This window comes from Corvus hawaiiensis, chromosome 10 (assembly GCF_020740725.1).
Source record: "Corvus hawaiiensis isolate bCorHaw1 chromosome 10, bCorHaw1.pri.cur, whole genome shotgun sequence".
Classification (NCBI taxonomy): domain Eukaryota; kingdom Metazoa; phylum Chordata; class Aves; order Passeriformes; family Corvidae; genus Corvus; species Corvus hawaiiensis.
The window spans coordinates 21,044,946-21,068,070 of NC_063222.1; the positions used below are offsets into that span (position 1 = coordinate 21,044,946).

The 23,125-nt window shown below is 37.9% G+C and overlaps 1 protein-coding gene across 9 annotated transcripts in view; it reads right to left on the reverse strand.

Annotated features, from left to right (window-relative positions):
- Window positions 1-23,125, reverse strand: part of LOC125330650 — a 275,373-nt gene that overhangs the window by 148,666 nt on the left and 103,582 nt on the right. For all 9 annotated transcript variants that reach the window (XR_007205651.1, XR_007205654.1, XR_007205648.1 and 6 more), the window contains exon 3: window positions 3,060-3,121. Coding sequence is in view for 2 of the 9 variants with exons in the window: in XM_048314010.1 (XP_048169967.1) it covers window positions 3,060-3,121 (62 nt within the window). In the remaining 7 variants the exon portion in view is untranslated. The remainder of the gene's footprint in view (window positions 1-3,059; window positions 3,122-23,125) is intronic.

Sequence of the window (23,125 nt, forward strand, 5' to 3'; positions counted from 1 at the left end):
CAAAAAAATTATTGCAAAAAAATTTCTAAAATTAATTAATGCATCCATTGCACAAATTTAATTTCTGTAATGTTATACTTGGCATATTGAAGAATGCTATACTTGGCATATTGACCAACTCACAGGTCTTGATCGCTCAAGATTACCAGAATAATCAGGAACCAGATACAAACAGGAACTGGATATACAACTCAGCTGGTCAAAATCCACAGAGTAACAAGAAATGAGGCTGAAGAGGATACAGTCACACTGCTTCAGATTAAGGTATTTTAATTTTTACGAATAATGACATTTTCTGTGTTTTATGATAAAAAAATCATTTTGCCAACTTGAACTGAAAAACTTCTCCTTCACCCAGTGGCCCCAGGTCTCAGTATCTTTTCCTATTTTTGTGTTAATTTAGATAAGAAACAGAAAGGAACACTTCCTTTGGACAGAAGCCCTCTCACACCTGCTGAGTCCCATGGACTGAACTCGTTGATTTGTCCCTGCTTAGCTCTCTGTATTACCAATGGGGGGTCTACATTTTGTCATGGACTGGGGTAAGGATCATCTCCTGCTCCAGCATCCCAGGTGCTATTAACCATCAGTCTGCTATGGGGCTGCCTGGCAGGTGAAAGCTCTGTGGGTTGTTGGTAGAGACCCAGCAGAGGCCTTTTCTCCAAGAAGCCGCCCAGGAGTGCCGGTCCCTGGACAAATCCTCACACCAGAGTTGAGCATGGGAAGGAGAGCCCAAGCCTGGCATGCAGCACTGCACATGAGCAGTACATGATTGGGAATACCCCTGTCAGAGAGACAAACACCCAGAAAGGACCTGTCACATGATTCCATGGGACCGCCCACATAAAGAGACGGGGAAAGGTGGAGATCTTTGTCTGATGATTGAGATCTGAGAACTTTGTTTCTATTCTGTGATTAAAATATGCATCAGGCAACTGAAGATAGACACTAGAGATAACTTATCAAAAAAAGTATTTAATAATAATGAAATTAAGTGATGAGGTTAAAGAAAATGAAATATAGAAAGCACGGAAAGGCACACTTCACATACACAAACTTAGCACCACATTCCGCTGAAACAAAGCTATGCCTATGCTTATATGGCTTTATCTGGGCAACTCTTGACTGACCTGGTATCGGTCTTTTTATTTTCTTCTTATTATAATGTTTCTTTTAATACCAGTAACGGTGAACAGAACTGAAATAAAGATGAGTCACATACAACCCTAACCATGTGACCACTTGTGTCTTTCTTGATGAGGTCCTTGCCTCCACACCCAGCTCCCCCACAGACTCAGGAACTTGGATTTACAACTTTCCCCAGTCCCCTGTAAATTCTTCCTCCTATTGCCTTGAAGGCATCCCTGAATGCTGCTGGACCCCTGCCACCTGGCAGCCTGTGGGCAAGCTGCAGGATTTTGGTTCTACAATGGTGATCTCTGCTGTCCCCTCCTGCAGTCTTTGGGATCTCCTACTCCTTGAGCCTGTAGATCACAAGGGAAATTGCTGCCCCCCATCCTTTCCATAGGACTCACCTCACCCCATCCTCTGAAGGCGAATCACAAAATTACAAAAAGAGGCAAAGCTTTCAACACTCACTGTCTCCTTCATACTTCATCCAACAGAAAAAGTGACCTACAAAAACAAATTTAAATCTACTAAATGTTTTAAATTCATAGTTTCTCAACATATTTAGGTTTTCCATCTTTAGAAAATTAAATTAAAAAAAAAAACCCAAACAAGCCCAACAGTATGGCTACACTTAATTCTGAAAAAGCATTAAATATCCATGCTGACATACAACTTTTGTTACAACCACTAAGTGAAAAATAACTTGTTTGCTCTGCTGACTTCTGAGGCATAGAGAAAGATGAAAATTGTGAAAAACTACCAAAACAAACAAAAATGCACAAGTACTATTTTTCTTAAATCTATCTATTGGAGATGCAATTCCAAACCAAAATCAGACACATTCCTAACAGAAGGCTAAGGAAACTGAGGCTTGGATTCCACGATTCACCAAACTGTGCTTGTCACAGGCATTTGTGGGCAGAGCTGTATGATCTCTTTGCAATTCCCATTGCTGGCAGTGTCTGAGAGCAGTTCAATTCCTTCCCTCCCTGGTACCCCACAGTTCCGAGCAGCCTCAGGATGACTCATTATCCACGTTCCTAACAAAAAATGCATGAAACAGAACCCAAACATTGCTGTTTAGTTCTGTACTTGAATCAAGTCTCACATTTGTAGCAGCAAAACACCAGAAGACCACAACACCACAACTTTTTCCTCTAGTTAATTTTTAAAGTGAATTAACGCAAAGCTCTTCAATATTATGCCACTGACACCAACTTCATGTCAACTCCCCTCTCAGATTTCAGAAAACCACTCTCCAGTCCCAAGTATTGTATAGGGTTAGAAAAGGTCTAGCCATTTGCTTATCATCTTGCATGTCCCTTCAAGTAAAATGACTCTGCAATTGGATTTGCCTTTTGTATCTTATAGTAGGTTATTTGAACATTATCAGCATTCTGCCTAATTTATAAATATAAAGCAAAAATGCCCACAAAAATGTGTCTGCTCACATGTACTGACACAATGTTTGATGTGTTTCCACTCTAGAAAAGAAATGAATTGGTTTTCAAGAATGTTATTTGTACTGTTGAGTGGTCAGCAAGACTTCAGGCCAATATAGACAGATTTGAAAAATGTATTTGCAAGGGTAAGTGCTTTTGGTTATCACTGCTGTGAAGTTTTCATCAGAAAAATCTGTGGGCAGATACTCTGTAATGTAAATACGTGTTATTAGTTTTTGCTCAAGGACAGACTGAAAAAATTAATGTGTAGAGGCCAGTTTCTTTTTTACTTTTTTAGGATAAACAGTCAAACACTAAGTAGCTTAACTGTCTGCTCCTTCACTAGGTGCACATGAGGCCATATTTTCAATAAAAACCTAAGAAAATGTTAGCAGCACTTTTCTGGGTTTGTAATTGCAAGTAATACTCTGATAAATTGACTTGGAGTGTGAATGTTTTTATTTTAAAAAAACCAAACTCACTCACATTGAGCTGCCTGTGCTGACTCATCCAGTTGACTTGGCATATTCTCCATATCAGCCTCATACCTTTTTAGAATAAACAAAACAAAAATTAATGGGAGAACTTCTAGTTAGTGACTGGTTACATACGCTGCCTTCTAGTAATAACGCCTTGTACTTTTTTCATGTCTCTCATAGAAGGACCTCAAAGTAACAGATTACAATTACACTTCTTTCTTGCTAAGAAGCAAAGAAATTGGAGCAGCAGATGGTCTGCAACCTTGAGAAAAAAAATCGCTTTGCAGGTTACTTACAGAAAGCAGGGATAAAACATATGACTTTCAGCTGGTTTGACCCTCTCTTTCCTTTTCTAAGAGAACAGCTATAGAGACTTCTGATGAAGGAAGAATGGGCGTTTCTCACAAATTTAGGATTTCTTCAGATATTAGAGTTAGTTGGGAAAATCTTATTTCTTAACCCTTACATTATGGATAATTAATTCCTCTTTTCCTCCTCCCTAATTTTCCATCAGCACCACCCATTTAGTAACAGATAATTCTGTGCCTTTCTTCTTTTGACTACCATTGCTGCAATGCTGAAGAGAATGAGTGAGGGGAGGAGTAAAGTAGAGAGTCAGGAATGAAAAGGGAGGGTTTACATTGGGGGAGAAAGAGATGAAGAACAAGCAGAGGTCAAAGGAAAGAAGAATGAAAACAGGAAAAAAAAAAAGAACAAGAAAGCAAGAGAAACAGAGAACAGCCTTACAAACTTCTGGGAGACTTGGAAATGTCCTGGGGAGGTGACTCGAATGTCCCTTAATCTTCCTGTTACACATCACACCACATATCCTTCACACCACCTACCCCCAGCAGGCTCAAGGAGCTTCAGGATGGGAGTATTTTCCCTCTGGGACTGTAATAAAAAACCCTGGACAGGACCTAGCATGGCTGAGCTCCAGTCATAATTTCAGATCTCTGGATACAACATAGTACAAAACCACAATATTTATGTTCCCATATAATTACAAACATTTAATGAAAATATGAGCAGTCCAGCCTGATTGGTGTGGGTGAAAGAGGACCAGTGATACATCTAAGAGAGCAGTGGCCAAGAGCTCTGCTCATATTCAATTCTGTGAAGTTTTTCTGTCCCTCATGCAGCCTGGACCACTCTTCTCTGGTGGAAGTTACTAGGGGCACGCTGCAAAGATTACAATATTTTTGTTTGTTTCTTAGATCAAATGAGATAAAGGCCCAAGCCTCCTCATAGCCAAGGAAAAAAATTGTCTTGCTGATATAAGCTCCTAAGAAACTAGAGGAAGAAAAGGAGTGGATTTATGCTCAGAGAAAACAAGGACTTAGCCATTTTTCTTCTATTATTGAGTTTGCTACTCCCTGATTAAAGCATTAAGGAAAATATTACAAAAGTGTCAGGCAATTTTCTGCTTTATCTATGCAAATTGACAAAAATCTCATCCAATCAACAGCTCTACAGTTTATTCTAATTAAAAATCTAAATTTAATGCCTGAATTTCTGGCCATCTTGTGAAGCTGAACACCTCTGAATATCGGGCAATGAATATCTTATCAAGCTTGCAAAATCAATGGAAATTAAAAAAAAAAATCCTTTCTTATTCCACTCTGATAAAAGTGGAGATGGCATGAATCAAGGATAGTATGTTCATGAAATAACAACATGTAGCGCTGATGCCTTCATTCCTGACAGCTTGAGCTATGTGTGTCTTTGCTCTGATCCAGTACAGCCATTCTTCTGCTTTAGCCTTTGGAGATTTGTCTAAAAAATATCCCTGTGGACAGAGACGATTTCTATAGAACTGGATTCATCATTCCCTTCTGGTTTTAAAGTGGCATAGACAAATAGGGGGTTTGGAACTCTTCCTCAAAGCGGTTCAGAAATGTGTGTTAGTGACATACAATTTGATTTTTTCTGTGCTCTGCACCAGGCTCATTGTAAAAGACTGCCATATATGTTCAAGGCTATTCAGGATAGAACTTGGCATGTTGGAAATCAAAGTCCCAAGCCTCTGGAGAACAGAGCCAGGCTCACAGGTGGAGATGAACATAGATCACACCTTCTGTGGATCAGCACAGAAGCAGTGTGAAACTCAAACTGATCGGTACCCCCTGTGTGCCTGTAATTCTGTTTAAAAAGGAAATTTAAAGCCCTCACATTTTAGAAGGATCACATCCCTTCCAACCCTAACTATTCTGTGATTCTATTCAAAGGTCAGAATATAATGTTGTGGGTAAGGTGCATGTTCAGCAAATATAGATTAAAATGTTTATGTAACTAAAGAGATAAAATGATCCTACCATGCCTCTCTTCAATTTTCCAGAATGCTCTATCCAGCTTCACAGTTCCAGTCTTGTTTTGACTTATCAACAAGCTCCTATACAGAAGTTAAGTTTTGCATTGTTCAATGTAGGTTATTTCTTGTCACCAAAAAACAGTCTATCCTTGAACTACAGAGGAAATTTATACCCTGTGGCACAATCCTGAGCCTTTTTCCTTTTGATCTCTGTACAGTCCAACCTTTTGTTTCACCATCTTCATGAAACAGCTGTTTTCAGTGCTCTCTTTCCAGCTGATAGGAGCCCACAGCAAGCAGACAATCTCCTCACCCTCTGTGCACAGGAGGAATAAATACAGGTTTAAAATTCCTGGTCAGTCTGCCCTGCTTCAGCACAGGAGGTCCCATTAACCGGACAGCTCCCAGTCCACAAAACACAACACACACATAATTATGTCTTTGCATATCAGACCTGACTAATGTCTCATTCAAAGTACACTGTAAACCATATCACAAACCACAAAATACAAGTAATGAAGCTAATGGAATGCCTAACCAATTTTTTTTGCTTCCAAAACTCTGCTGAATCTATGCTTGAACAATCAAAAGACTTACTTTTAAAAGCAAGTCAACAAATAGCTTTTTTTTGCTCTTTCAGATACAAAGTTATCTGTAAAAAAAAAAATCACAGCACTTAAAAATAGAAGTCATACTTACAGGATTTTTTTTCCTTGGGAAAGGGGAATTAAACTATTAAAGGACACCTTGTTAAGTAATTATATAGCAACATCACTGTGCAATTAAATAGCCATCAGTCCCTGCAGCTGAGAAATTTCAGGTAATTATTCAAAGATAATTTAATAGGAGAATTACTGTATTCAAGAAAGCATTAGCTAGTAATCTACCTCAATTAAAGCAGCCAGTTAATTTCAGCACCTTGATAATAGTTGTCTTCTGCAAAACTATCCCCCCCTACACACACACACACAACATAAATTTCAAAATAATGAAACAAAAAATGAATTTGGTGCATTTTAACTTCCACAGATAACTATTCACTCCCGGAGAATTTAGAATGCTTGTATACATTATGTTATCTGTGTGTATTACTCTTGCTGGTTTAGTGTTCAGTTTTACTGTGACTACAGATGTACCCATATGTTTGTGAGTTAGGATGGTGAGGGGTATGGAGGAAACCTGCACAAAAGCAATAAATATTTGTATGCTCATACAAAAAAAGAACATAAAAAAAGCTGCATAATAACTGAAAATGCATTTCAGTGTGACGAAATGTCTTCAGGGAATGATGGGCCTCTCGCAGTGCATCTCTTGGTTGTGCTACTGTACATATAGTGCAGACAGAACTCATTATTCACACACAAACAGATTTTGTGCAGAAACAAAAACCTGTGTGTGCTACACAGCACCTGGTTACACTGCAAAATATTTTTTCAAGGTCATTACACACTGACATTCTTTGATATGATGGTGAATATCAACAACTTGTGCATCCTGCAACTTCATGCTTAAGAGTTTGGATTCCTTGAACAGAGACATCAGCAAAATTACTGGACACAAGGAGGACACACAGATAATTTGCAGAAAGGCACAAAGGGCAGTTTGGCATACAGCACTTACACAGATCCAGTGGTTGCTGAGGTCCTAGACTCCTCACACTTTTTTAAAAATCAGAATGTGTAACAATCAAGGAATAGTTCCTTTAAAAAATATCCCATCATGCAGACAGTCACTGGTTTAATTACCATTTTCTCTCTCAACAAGGGCTGTATTATGTTTTCCTTCACCTTCTATTTAACTTGTCTTTAAGTAGAAAATAAGTTATGGTTGAAAATCTATGTGATTCAGATCTTCATATATTCCTCATATATCCTGGGAGTTCTCTTCCTTCCCCCTTAACCCATGCTGTTGGTGGTAGACCGAATAAGTGTCCTTTTACCTAAGACTTGATAATATGCATAAACAAATGCAAACCTCAGTCCTGGCAAGCCTGAATTTGGATTCATTTAAGAAAAATACAGAACTGTATAGATGTCCAGTGAATTCATCCACTGTCCTTAACAGGGGGGGAAAAAAACCCCAAAACCAACCAAATGTAAAATCCTCCAAACACCACATCTAGGGTAAAATGTCTCAGAGCTGTTGATCACTAATAGAAATTTGTGACAAACATGTACAGTAAAGCTCCTGTTGAAATCAGTCCACATGGTCCTTAGAGCTGTTACTTGTTAAACAGCTGAAAGTCACATAAAATCTTTCAGGCTGAGGACCCTGCCCCAAGTCTTTGTTTTGCTTCAGTGTTTATTTCAATAGGTTTTCAGTGTTTCCCTTACTGACTCATCAGTGGTAAGTTTCCATTTAATTAAAGAGTACTCAGCCTTACCTTATGCAGTACCACTGTCCCAGAATTTAGAGAGGTATTCAGTAAGTCCATGCCCATGGTGCAACTAATTTTAGCCCATCTTAAATCTTAATATTTTTTTGTGAAATAATCATTGCAAAAAGTTAACTGAGCTACTTCAAATGGTACCAAAATTTCCTCAAAGTCACAACAGATTTGAATGTATTTAATACATCCCTAAACTTTTACTTGTAATACCCAGATTTCAGCTCTTTGTTATCTCCAGTATCTTTTCTGCTTAAGGCAATAGAGAAAGAAAAAAACCCCAAAAGTAACACACCACCAAGACCCAAACCACAGACAGATCCATTATATATATATATATATACATCTCTATCTCAAAATCAGTGTATCATTCTCCACAGTGATATTCAACAAGGTACTTCAGAACATATCTCTCTTAAATCACATTGATTAAAATGGGATTAATCATATATCTAAAAGCCAGACTCATCCTTAAGCATCTTGCCTTAGAGGAAAACAAAGATAGGTATTTCACTGACCACTGTTTTTTTCACCTCCTCATCTAGTGACAGATATGAGGGGCTGTATTAGGCACCATTGGTTCAGGCTCTTAAGCCTTTGCAGGTGGTTGTGATCCCTGTGATGGAAAAATCTAATTTTTCTTCACTGTTGTAAAGAGGGTTGAGAAAGGATATAGCACCACAGAGATTAGGCAAGAGCCCTAAAAGGCTCCCAGTGCAGTCTGTGGTAGTGATGAGCTGAACAGCAGGTAACTGGGACCCCTGCTCCCCTTCTTCTCTTTCTCATACAACATACAATGATATTTCATACCAAGCTGAACAAATAGACACAAAAACTACCATATACTGATAGGATTAGAATCAGAACGTATCAGGAAGCTGCATCATAAATTATACAACCAGAATAAGTAATTGACAATATTTACCATTGAGAGCTACAATGCTCTTAGCATCCAGAGTCAAATTATATGTGTATTAATCCCCCAATCACAAATTTACTCTCTGAACGATATAATCCAAGTGATTAGAGAAAGTAGAGAATCATCCAAAATAACCACAAGATACCTAAAGGATTTAATTTGCTCCATCACAGTGCCACTTGCTGTTCTAATTATCATTTCATCTGGAGTTACCTGTAATTTTCTTTTAGTGCCAAAAAAATTGTACATTTTGTTTTCTTAACATTTAGTAGGAGTCTGCTATTAATCAGTCATTTTTCAACATTTAGAAAATTGTTCCAGGGATTTAGTACACATTTTATTAATGGACCATCCATGGCAGCATTATCTGCATAAAAGAGTTCATAATTGATTAATAAAATATTAAATAATTTTAGTGTTAATAGGGGCCCCCTGAGAAGCTTCATCATCATCAGTCAACAGGCCAAATTCACAGACTCAATTAAGCACTCTGATAAATTGGAATCACTGAGATTCATCTTTAGGACCGTGTATTATTTTACTACCTGTTTTGCATGAGGAAACAGGGAAAAGAAGCTGAACTAGACATACACTGAGGTTCACGACTGTTAAGCAAATTTGGTTTAGCCAGGATTCAACACCTGGGATTTGTTTTTCTCAACTACTTCTAGAAGGCAAGACAAACAGCACGTTCACCTTAGTATGACAGAAAGCAAAGGTGATAATTTTAATCAAATAAAAATGCCACCCATCACTGTGGTTTTCAAGTAGAAAACAACTCAAAGCTGTAAGGTCAAATGTTGAAACATATCCTCTAAACATCCCACTTTTGCCTAAAAGCTCCCACAGGAAGTTTTCTGCTTTGTTCAAGCTGACATTTGGAGAGATGGATGGAGGGGCAGCAGGTGGTTCACAGAAGGACAGCACATGCCCTCAGTGTGCAGTAGCAGGTTCTGGTCCTTCTGCACAAGTGGGGTTTGGCAAGGACTTCACACAGAACCCTTTCTAAGCCACGATGTTCATTCACATGCAAACCACCACCATCACCTACCATTTCACACTCCCAGTGAGCAAACCCCACAGGATGGATTTCTCTTGCAGTCAGGATTCAGGGCTTGGCACAAGTGAATTGACCAAGATCAACTACAGGACAAAGAGCCCAGCAGACAAAGGACAACATCCTTGAGGCAAAAGAAGGAAGAAGGAAGGGCTTCAAAAACACAGCAGTTTTATGAGAGGAAAAGACAAGTATTGTATCTGATGCACATTCTCTGCAGTGACTCAGGTAAAAGCTTATCCAGCTTTGTATCCTCTCCGAGGGTAACCAGGAAACTTAGGTGCCCTGCATAAACCCTGCAGTGTTGTTTCCCCAAAAACCTTTCAGCAATTCTCCACTTGACATTTCCCCACTCTAACAGGAAGGAGTGTTCTCCACATCACTGCATATGAATATACAAACAGGCACAAAATAAACAAATAAAACAAATAAAGAAAATATCAAAATAGAAAAAAAATCTTCAGTGAGTACAATGTACAGAACAGTGTGCAAGCCCAGAAAACTGAAAATTAATTGCAGAAATTATTCAGAGAATTGTTCCAATGGAGTTAAGAAACTCATAGACTGCTTGCAATTAAAGGTGCATAAAAAGGGTGACAATGAGTAAACCAGCTGCTATAAACACTATCATCTTTACTGAAAAACTTTAAAATAGCTCTCAACATTTTCCAGACTGTAATTTAGAAAGCTAAACATGTTTGTATTAGAAAACAGGCTTCTCTAATATGGAAATGAGGGGAATAAAACATAACCAAAAGGATAATAGTCTATAAAGAGAGGTATTGTCTTGAACTGTTAAGTCTTCATGGCAGCAGTCACCTCCTGCACCTTTGATCCTCTCCTTTAGAAAAAGAATCTAAACTTCTTTTTCAGAAAATTAGAAGTTCAGATTAAAATTGCCCCTGAAGCCTGGGATGCAGGGAGCCCACCATCAGTAAGGCTGTGACTGATGACTCCTACTCACTCCACAGGGGATAGTGACACCTAATGCAGCTCCCAAAACCTCAATCCTACACAGGGAAAGCAGACATTTTTAAAGATCTTACCTGAATACTGATTCATGTCAGAGTGATGGAGGGATTTTATTGCAACAGCAGTTGTGAATCTAAGAACTATTGGAGACAAAACAAACATCTCTGCCTCCCTGCTGTCAGTCAGGCACACCAAAATGAGTAGCATAAACACCCCCATTACAGGAAACAAATTTTTGTATATTTATTTTATTTTTGTATGTTGATGTTATTATTGTTACTGTCATCATGAAAAGTTAGTCATACAATAAGAAAATCAAATCCATTACATTCAGTCACCACAGAATTATAAAACGAGTAAAATTCAACTTAATAACTCTAGGAGAAATTTATTTTCTCTTGAGATTAGTTGACAATCAATGTTTTATTAAATAAATAATATTCTATGGTGAAAAAGAAATGGGACTCCATCCATTTTATAAGCTACTGTCTCTGTGGATCTTGGACTGCTGTTTTTAAGACATATCGAACAGAAATGAACAACAGAAAATGCTTTGCCAAATTATCAAAAACACTTACATTAAAAAGCCCTATAAAATCTAATCCTGACATCAGTAGGTTACAACTTTGCATGTCCCCAGGGCACTAAAATAATACTCTTTAGAACAGCAGGTGGACTATTTTAGACTTCAGCTTTCTAGTTCTAACAAGGCTTTTTAATTTTTTTTTTCCCCTGGGAATTAAGGATGCTAATCACAATCTCCAAATGTGCATTGCCGGGTTGTAAAAATATTAGACCACAAACTGACATGGCAGTAATGTATTATGCTGCTGTGAATGAGTCCTAAATAGGAGAAAAACTCAAGATTCCAGGCTTGCCATCACAAAGGTCAACATAATTGGCCACATACAGCAAAATCAACCCCCATGTCTTCCTCTAGCCAAGGCGACTGCTGAGGAAGCCCTGTCTTCCTACTGGGATAAATGAAGTCTAAAGCAGGAGGAGCTGGAGGTTTGGAGAAGTAAAAATGTAAGGAGCCCTAAAAATGACATTAAAATTCATCCTTAAAGATATTTTGTGATGAGTTAATGCCATTTGGACTTAATTTTTAAGTGTTAATTATTCCAAATGTTTGATGTTATTTTTCAGTATTGATGTCTAAAAATTGTAATGCATTAGTGAGTAAAATATTTGGTAATATTACTATGCATTTCAGTAAATACTCATTTGCCTCTTTAAATATATCGTCTCCATTTTAATAATACAGAGATCAGAGGTATTTGAATAATCCTTATCCTCTTAGACATTAGCTCCACGTGTTGATTCCATGGAGCTTGAGTAGGGTGCTGCATATGCTGTGGATAACTTCTTCCACATGGAAGAAACTTATCCCAGCTGGATCTCAGCTTAAATTTAGCCCTGTTAAATTTAAAATTCTGTGGCACCCCATCCTTACTCGGGATCATCATAGAAGAAATCAGCTGTATTTTGGTGATGAAAATTTTTGTGACAATGACATAATATTGTCACCTGCAATTCCAAGAAAATAGACTTCATGATCCAATGATCCTTACAATTTTGTACCACTGAAGTTCTGAATTATTCTTTCCAATGTATCTAGCTATATAGGTTAGTAAAAAAATGTTTTAAACCCCTCACAATTTATGGATTTATGTATATATAAAACAAAAGTCAAGATAAAACACCTGAGTAGTAAAAAGAACAACATAGTAAAAAATGCCTTTCCTGTCAGACTGATTTCAGGAAAATCAAAATTTTAATTAAATTCCAGGGAATACAAAGAAGAAAAAAAAAAAAAAAAAAAAAAAAAAGGCAGCCAGAAGGAAAGTCAAAGTCTGAAAATTAAGAGAGGAGAAAAATGAATGAGACTAAAAGGATTTATATTTTTCTGAGCAATCTCATTAGGTGGCTCAAAACTTGTCCAAATGAAAAAAAAAAATTACTCAAAGTACAGTAACCTTAAAAAAATCCCAACAACACCACCACGTACCCAAACACCACACAGACAAAAATAATGAAACCCGTTTGTCTTGGGGTGACAGTAGTTTATAGATAAATAGTTTGTTTGCAAAACTAAAAGTTTACAAACCAAATGACACAATTTTACTAAAGTAGCATCTTAAGTTCCAGAACCTGAAATAAGTGACTATCCCTCAAATGTACAATGACTGAGGCTTCCATACAGGTAATATGAACTATCTGCTGAAGAGCAAATCATGCCACTCTGGCTTAGTTTGTCCTCAAAGTGATCATTGAACCTATTTCTGATTAAACTACACACGTATTTCACCAAAATATTGGAGAGTTATGACATAGTTTTTAAACTACAGAGAAATCTCTGCAATGATGCCTATTTTCACAGTGCTGAAAATACCACCATTGTACAGCAACTGTGACCATGGAGGAGCTCAAAGCACCACTGTAAGATCAAGATTCTTATCTCCATTGAAATAGTTCACCAGAAAGTAAGGAAAGCACTACAACCTCTATGGAGGAGGCATTTGCTGACTGATTTCTGTGTTAAATTGAATTATTTAAAAATGGATTGGACAAGTAGACAGTTTGCTAGAGCAAAATGAACCAGAATTTTAATAGAGGGTATTTACATGCATATACAGATATACATTTTCTGTATATGTATTTGTATATACCCCTCCTAATACAAAATACACCTTTAATTAATACAATAATCAGCCTTCTGAGAATTAATCAACCAACAGAGTCCATTGCTGCATGACTGCGTTTTACAACTCTCTCAGCTAGCTACCTGTACTACTGATTGAAATAAATATACTAAAAGTGTATAATCTAAATGACAGCTCATTGACTAATGCACAACTGCACTAATAAAGAGATGCATTTTGATTATAAATTAATATGCTCATGGTCATTTCAGACTTCCCTTGTTTGGTATCCTAAGCACTGGACACATACTGGAAGTTTGGTGGGATCAGACACAGTATGATTGAATGGGTCAGCTCTCATCCTTCAAGAATCCTTTCTGCAGAATTCCCAGGAATTCTGTGTTCAGCTGCAGCTCTGGGACAAGAGGTGGTCAGCTACAAACTGTCTTCAGCTGCAATTTGGCTAGGTTGGATAAGGACCAAAGCACACGTAGTCAAAATAGAAACCAATAGGGAAGTCAGTTGCTAGGCTGTACTTAACATATTTCTTTCTCACTGAGCTTTAGATTTGTTGCACCACCAGTTAATTAAGGTAAGCATTTAGGTGTAATGAGTTTGTGTTCTCTTGCTGTTGCAGTTTAACCCCACACAGCAGCTAAGCACCATACAGCCACTCACTCCCTTTTCTCTGGTGAGATAGCAGAGAGAATTGGAAGTGAGAAAACTTGTGAGTTGAGATAAAAGCAGTTTAATAAGTTTAAAAAGAGAAAAAAAACCACATTATAATCCATCATAATTTATTATTATTAATAACAACAATGAAAAGGGTGGGAACAAAGAGAAAGAAAATTAAAACCCCAGAACCCCAAGTGATGGAAACAGAAACAATTGGTCACCACCACCTGATTGATGCACAGCTTGTCACAGAGCAGCAGCCCCCCTGCCAACCTCCCCTCTAGTTTTACTGCTGAGCATGATGCCATATGGGCTGGGGTATTCCCTTGGGTCAGTTGGGATCAGCTGTCCTGGCTGTGTTGCCTCCCAAACTCTTGTGCACCCCAAGCCTGCTCGCTGGTGGGATGGAGTGAGGAGCAGGAAAAGCCTTAGCTCTGCGCACGCCCTGTTCAGCCATAACTAAAACACCGCTGTACAATCAACACTGTTTCTAGCACAATCCAAAACTCACTCCCATACCAGCTACCATGAAGAAAATTAACTCTGTCCCAGCCAAAACCATCACACATGCCTGGTGCAGTCTCCAAGTCAGGGATCACAGTTACAAGCTTCAAATGAAAACTTGTAGGATCAAATGTTCACTAATCCTTGAGAACTACATCTCAAGATTTTCCTGTGGATTCTTCAGGAGTCTGTACAGAGACTAAGGAGAATGAAGGAGGGAAACAGGCAGTAACAAACCCCATAAAAAGTATAAAATACCTTTGACATAAACTGGCACAAAAGACTAAACAAAGACTAAAAAAGTTGACTATCAAACACAACCTTGCCAATGAAAAAGCACATCCCACAACTTCTTTAGAATAGAGGCTGGATTTATAACTTGTCCAAAAATGATGCATTTGAGGCAAAACAGTAAAGACTAGTCTTAGATTTTCTTCTGAGTCATATAAGGTCACATAAGCAGATTTTGTTTAACCTAGGCCAAGACTCTTGCTGTCTGTAGCTTGTCTCAATGGCAAGAAGAGATCCAGCTTTACTGTGAACTGAATATTTGAGAAAAATTTCTTCTTAAAACTCTCATAGCTCAATAAATTAATCCTCCAACAAAGACAAAATTTACTTTGATTGTGTATAGGCAAACTCAAAAAGAAAGTTTAATCCTACTCAACATACAGGTTCAACTCAGAGAGTAGCCTTTGACAGGTATCAAAGCATTTTTTAAAAAAATAAACAAAATTAAAGATCCAGTTGTACTGCAAATATTTTAACCTCATATGGGTCACCAGATCCCAGGTTCATCAAGACAACAGAACCTCTTGAAGTCTCTCACATCCCGTGCCTTTGAAATCAAATGCTGATTCTCTGCTTTGAGCTTAGTAAAGCAGCAGTAGTGAAAATAACCATCCTGAAAAGAAAAATCCATGAATGATCTCTCCAGAAGATGAAGGGTGAAGGATCTCGTCGTGCAGCTGGATCTGGAAGTGCTGCCAGTAGTAACTACAACTGTGAACACCAGTAGCAAAGCCCTAACCCAGCTCTGCCTTAGGCAGATACATGAGGAATGAGAAAACATCCTAAGGAGCTTATTTTCTCCCACAGCACATTCAAACAGTGGCACAGAAAGATCTCTGACAAATTAAGTCTTGCATTAATTATGAATAAGATTGGTCACTTGATGTAAGAACATGGTCAATTCCCCAGCCTTGATGGGGCAACGCAGCTGCCAGTGGGTAAATGCAGTGAGATATAAAATGCCATTTAAACAGGCAATGAGGGGCTTTTAGGATGTTGCTACAGGCTGGCTTTAACCACAGCACTCCTGTTGGCATAAAAGCCCTGGACCAGCCATGCAGATGACAAGTCCTTTTCTGCACACCTTTGGAGAGTTATCTGTTTGTAAAAGCCTCCTCTGTCAAAGAGGTTGAAGGAAACACGTGGCACAGAAGGCTTACAAAAAGTAGGGAGGGAGAAGCAACAAGAAAAGCAATGGAATAAAACCAGGATCCCCACTCATCTTACATGCTAAAGAAATAATGTCTTTTCTAAATTACGTGCAGACTTGTTTCCATTTTCATATTCTTTACCGGGGGTTTTTTTTGGAAGCTACAGAAAATGAGCTTAAGAGACAAAAAAGTACTTCGCCCTGCAGGAATACAAAAATTGTAAAAGCACAGGCAGCACTACAGAGGAGCAGTGCCATTCACTCACAAAGAATTTTGTGCATGTAGATGGCTGATTAATTGCTGGCCTGCCTAGACGAAGCTGCAACGAGCCAGATACTGTCAGCATGCCATCTGTTACCATGGAAATGCACAATGTTCCTGTTTCTGACAAACCCTTGAATACTGGATAGATTGTGCCATATGTAAATAAGGCAAATTAGTTTTCCTATATCTTCCAGACAAGGTTAGACTAAAAGAAAATATATCTGTTTATATACTGTAACCTCCAAATGTGAACTAGGCAAAGCTTCCTTCTTTTTTTTTTTCATAAAAATCTCATTCAATTTGTTGTTAGAACTGAAACAGTGTGGACTAGCACTAAGAAGCATAAAATTAATTCCCAACCAGCAATGTTTACAAAAGCAGTACTTAAAAATATGCATATTCTGTATGCATGCTACATTCATCATGATTGTTGGGGTTTTATTTTCAATTTTTTTTTTGTTTCTCCCCAGTTGAGGCAATGCTATTGAAACAATACATAGAAATAAACAGGGAACTTTCTCATTCATACAGTGGTAATTTGATGTAGTTTGGATCATTTAACCAGGTTTTTTTTTTTAAGAGATTCTATAGATTTTAAACATGGAAAAATGTATTTACTCACTTGAATAATAGTAGCTCACTGATAGCTGAGGCACATTAGCTTAGCTCCACTAAAGTCAAAGGAACTGTAGTAATTTGCATATGCTCAAGGTCTAGTGATAAGAGTTTTACAAACTAAAGCTTAACCAGTTACTCCAGAAATTGTATTACCATGTCAGGAAAATGAAAAGATTCAGTACTTAACTCTTTGATTAATGTCTTGATTTTACAACTGTACATTAAAGTAAAAGTAAAGAGTTCAAAACCAGCAAGAAGTGTGTTCAGCACACTCACTGGGAGCACAACACACCATTTAGGGTGGCTATGAGCATTAGGACATACTGTGTTACCTGTATAGATCTCTGAACACGAGCACTCTGCAAAATCCACCTGACGCACTGTGGCTTTACACTGATACACATCTATTCCCAGAAGGGTAAGAGTGGTATAACTATAATCTCCTGCAGTATAAGGCTTGTGGAATTAAACTAACATCATCCATTCCTCCTCTTGCCAGTTAGCTGTGTAAAGTGAGTTGATGAAAAGGAGCATGTCCACTACATCCCCCCAAGGACAGGTATCCCCTGGGATAGATTGGAGCCCTTCTGAACCATTAAATAAATGGAAGTCAAAATTGTTTTAAGACAGTGGACAGGCATGCAGTGGTTGTAAGACTGGAGTAGCACCATGGTGTGCTTTCAGGCACTTTCACTTTATGGATTTACATTATACTCAGATTTTCTGTTTTTACTGATCACCTTTATAGGGTAACATGACATTCTGATATACCACAGATGGAACAGTCTAAAGTAGGCTACAGAAATGACACAGGTCCCACAGTTTTTAATTTGCTGCATTGTTAATGCAGGCTTTAGGGGCTCTTCACTACCCTTGCCAAATTCCTTGTGTGGCTTTCAGCATGGAGACTGATAAATGGTGTAACGATAGCTGAGCAAAACGAACAGGCAGCTGTATATCAATATTTCCCTGATGTGTGAATTAATCAGTAGCTCCAGTAACAATAAGGTTATCATGTTCATGTTAAATGCATTGTGCATTTTAATATATTCTTTATACAGTCCCTTTGTTGCTGCGCAACTTTGCACTGCTATGAAATATTACTTCTAAAAACCAAGCAACTACCTATCAATCTCCAATATAAATTTGCTCAGAACATAATAATCAAGTTTGAACAAACACACTTTATTCCACACAGTGCCACAGAACCCGAGTCCCTAACAGTCCAGAACTTCACCAGAACCAAAACTTGTTAAACCAAAGTATGGCCTAAAAATAGTAAAAGTTTACATAAAACATACTCTAGAAGTTAACAAGCCCCATTTTTGTAGAATCAAATTAAGATTCATCACTCTTCACAATAGCATTTGTGGGATTCGTGCCAGTTGATTCTCTGACATTGGCTTCTTCCCACAGCAGCATCAATGCCCTGGAATTCTGCCCTTCTCTTCCTCCCTGGGTGTTTTGAATGGACGAACATATAGGGGATGTGATACCCATCAATTTAAATCATGCTGCCTGCCCAGATACAAGAATGAAATTCAGAATTTGAAGAAAAGGAGATTGATAGGGAGTATGAACATGCAGAATCATTTTGGGGAAAAAAAATTAGTTATAGTTAAGTAATATTATTCCTTCTTTGAATGGCTTCTAAGCAGTCCTACTTATGAAACAATGTGAAAGCATTCCATGATAGTTTCTCATCTAAGCAAACTGACAGTGGCATGCTATTGAATCAGCAAGCAGAGTTCTGGTCTGCCAAATTGAGCAGCTGAATGAGGTACTACGTGCTAGTGTTTTGTCAATGTGAGAGCAGTGTTCAAATCTTGGAGAAAATTCAATAAGAACAAGTCTAGATCACACCATGTAAGTCACCTTCGCCCTGTGAAATATGATTTGATGCAGAAATAGAAGAGAAATATTAATTTACACTTCTTTATATAGTCTAACCAGCTTTATTGTAATCTAATTATTTGCAAAACACATAAGAAAATTGACTCAAAATTCTGGCCTTATTTACTTAATTTTTGTAAGATTTTACAATACTTAAAATTCCCATGAAAATTTACTTTGCTTAATATGAATGAAGTCTGGAAATCACAGTCAGAACATTGATTTATATAAAAGTCAGTTATAGACTTATACAATTATTTCACATTTATCTTTTAGGAATTAATCAAGCACAGATTGCCAGAATTTATCCTGACATGTTCAATTCCTCCTGAATTAACAAGTTTTTCTGATTGATTTTATCAGATGAATTAAGTAAAGGGGCTGGATGAAGATCTGATATTTTTCCTTGGCCAGCAACAGACAGTCAGGTTGGGAGAGTACAGTCAGCAGATCCCATGGTCTCGCTCATCCTCCTGATGATCAGTAGATCCTCCTCTACCAGTCCTTTCCACAGGAGCACACTCAAAACAAAATTCAGGGAATGAACCTAGTTTCCCATCAACATCCCTGGATGCAGGAGGTTTGGATCTCACTCTGGCTAAAGAACAGGTCCTAATAGGACAAGTGCATTAAATTATCGAAACTCAGTGAGACTAAATAAGGTCATGAAACACCAGAAGCCAATTTTCTCTCTTGTGACTATAATATTTTAGGTTTCCTCTAATAATGTCTGGTGGAATAAAGAACAATTCTTGTCAATAGAGCTCCAGGATATTCCCTGCATGTGAAGGATCTGACTCACCTCCCCTATGCTGTTTGATTTGCAGCACTTTCCCTCTGACATTTGGTAGTAAATGTCTAAGGACAAGCCACACTTTTCACGTGCAGATTTTACAGCATACCATGTGACTATGAAGGGTCATCTCCTTTGACAAAACTATAGTAAAACTCAAGAGGAGTTAAAGCGAGATAAGTTCTCTGAAATGCTCTCAGAGATTGTTCCACTGGACGCACCAGAAAAATTCTTTGGAAGAGATTCAGAAACGCTGTTGGTCTCAGAGCACCACTGGAAGAGGAGACAACTTGCACCAAAGCCCAGGGTGCTGCAAGGCCACACCTCTGTCCCCTGATACCATCTTTATGCCAGCTGTTTGACAGCTTCCTCCAACAGCAGCCTTTGTGGGGTTCACATGCCCTTGTCTCCCCACTCTTCAGACAGATAACCTGTGTCTAGAGAAGAGACTGGTATGACAATCAGTAGCATTGAAAGGGAATCCAAGTAGCATTTGGATTTCATGTGGACTGGGACAAAATTTTAACGTGGCTTTTACACATTGTGGTAAAGCATAAGTGAAATAATTTTCATTTCAAGATATCGCTTCATTTGTTTTCATGTCTTAATACTGATCCCATGCACAATGCTGACAAACTAAGATTATTTCTGTAGTTTTGTTACAGAGACAACCGAGGGGACACAAGGCAAATTTGACTGCCCAAAGATAACATAGATCAGTGCAGTATTTCTTTTCAAGGTCTCCAGTTTTTCACAACTGTTTACTCCAGGATCCATTCTCTCTTTCATTTGTCTTGTTTCTCACTCATTGGTTATCCTTGTGACTCTGGGTGAAGATTTCCCTGTGGAGACTTCAACGCATCCACTTTTTCATCATCTTCTAAGTCTTCACTAAGGATGATTCAGTTCATTATTTCCAGTATTCCCATATTTATTCTCAAGCCTTTGTGCTCTTCCTGATGATTTCTACAAATCCATGCATGTAATCTAGCAGATTTTTGTGCCAGATGAAGACAACTAAAATGAATACTCTATGTTCACATACACAAATACATATTGTTGTGTATGCACTGCTCTCTGAAAAAGACAGTGATGAGAACACGGGAAACTGCTTGGATAGATCTGTTTGGCCACAATTTCCACCTAACAGAGTTAAGACTGCCCCATCATTCTTTGCTGTAATCAGCTAAATTCAAGGGGAAGCAGAATGAGGATCTATGAAAAAGCTCAAGTGAGGAATTACCCACCAGGCTGTAAAGATACGTGCCTTTCCCTCTAACAGTGCCTTTAGTTTTGTATCTGCTGTGTGATGATACCTAAAACATAAAATCTAAAATCCTAAAAAAGCTTAAATAGAAACTAAATGCTGATCTGTGGTAAGTCATAAATGTTATTATAACATTAATAGAGCAATGTCAATTCACGTCTGATGAAGATTTAATGCTTTAATGTACCAAGGGCAGATACAACAACAAAAACATCCAACACTCCTCACATTTTGCATATTATTTTCAGTGATAGATTAACGACTGCATTAACAGAACTTTACAATCCAGACTCTTAAATGCATTCCTCTGTCTGCATCATTCCCCACTGAATTGTCACAAGACTCCATACACAAGCTCCCCCAAGAACATATTCCAAGTTATTTTTTATTTTGTGGTATTTGGTTAAAGTATTCAGGTTTTCTAATAAGAAAAGTGTCTGACAGTACCTGTAAAGACTACTATTAACCAAACAACTGTAAATATCCATAAATGCCACAAAATTTAGCTGCTGCTGTTTCTATTTATTCAGGAAATTTTCATTTTAAGCCTCAGAAATAAATGTGTTCAATCACTTCTAGGGGTCCAACAGAGAGGGGGGGAAAAAAAGGCAAGAAAACTCCAAGGCACAAGTTTAAATCCATCTTTGTGTCTTCCTGCTTGGAAGAGTAAATAATATTACCTCCAGTAACAGAGTGACTTGTAACTTTGTCTCAATTTACTTCAAGGTACGATCCAAAAGAACCTCCTAGGATCTAATAAAACTATTTTTAATTCATCTGAAAATGAGAAGCAGGGAAAGCTGACAAAGTTTAAGGGAACTGAGCAGCCATCTCTTTAAGAAGCACCTCTAACTTTAGGCAACAGCACTTTAGCATTGCCAGCATTATCTACCTGGTGTTCTTGATAATGTTCATAGGGAGCCTGGACATGTCAAGGTGCAGAGCTGATTAAATTTATTCTAACCACCTGATCAGTTAAGAAAACCAATATTAATTACAGAATAAGCTTTGCATTGTGATTTCCAATTTTATCCCAACTCTGCCACTGACCTCCAGAGTGATTTTGGCAAATCCTCTCCTCTGTTCTCTTTCTCGTATTTGAGTGCCTATTGACAGTATAAATTCTTTGGGTGTGGAGACTTGACTTCTCTGTTTATACCAGGGTAGCATAGTTGGGCTCCAGCCACAGTTTAGACATCAGTATTTCTGTAATAAAACCAGCTTATCTGGAGGTCTTTCTGGACTTTTAACCCTCCCAGCACCCCTCTGAAGCTGGCAAGTGTAGCTGAAGTTCTGCTCTGATTTGGTTGCTTTTTACCTCTGCCCACACCCCTTATCCTCTTCCAACAGCTTCATTGTTTTGCTGATGTCAAGACTGAACATGAATCCACAGGCAGGGAGATTTAAGGTTGGAAGTGAACCCTTTACCAAACCTGATAAGCTGGGTTAGCCACTGATAACCACTGGGTTTTATCAGTAGCCAGAAACTCTCAGGATGACTCACTGCTTGTTGCAGTGAATGGGGAGCACATAGACCTTAAAGTCAGAACTTTAGAGATACATTTGTTGTGTGTTCATTCTCTTCTACTTCACTTTTTGGTATAATATCATGGGATAAGAAATAATATCTAAAAAACTGATATATATATATATATATATATACACACACACATAAGTTACAAGAATAAAACCAGTCCACTTTGAAAATAGGAAAAAAAAAATATGCAAGAAATAAGTCAAAACAAGGTTCACCAAATAAGAATTTTTTTTTTTTTTTTAAATTTCAGGTTTCCTTAAAGCCTTTATACAGTCCCATCACACCTGCCCACCATTGCAGTAGCATTGCCCACATCTTGGAATCCTCATGTCACACAGGAGATATGCAGCTAAAATGCCCAAATGATAAATCCTCCAGCCCACGAAGCTAAGAATTAAGGGTAAATAATTAAAGAATCTAGGAGTTATTAACTCAAATATACCTTTTCAACTTTCCATAATCACATAACACTCAGGGAAAAGAAACATTAGTAAATCTTGCAAGTTTTTCAGCCTCTTTAAATTTGTTGTGAGTTTGATGCATCTAGCTCAATGCCTGTGTCTCCTAATGTTTGTTAGCTGATAACCATTTTTGTTATAAGCTTAATGCTGGAAAATTGACTTTGATGTCTATTAGCCAGCTATATCTTCAGCTCAGATGAATAATTGATTGCACTATCAATTATTGGATAGCAAAATCTGTAGTGGTTTGCTGGTTAGACAGCATGAAAATTAGTTCTATTACTGCCACCTCTTACAGCCTGTAAAATGGTACATAGAACACTTCAGCG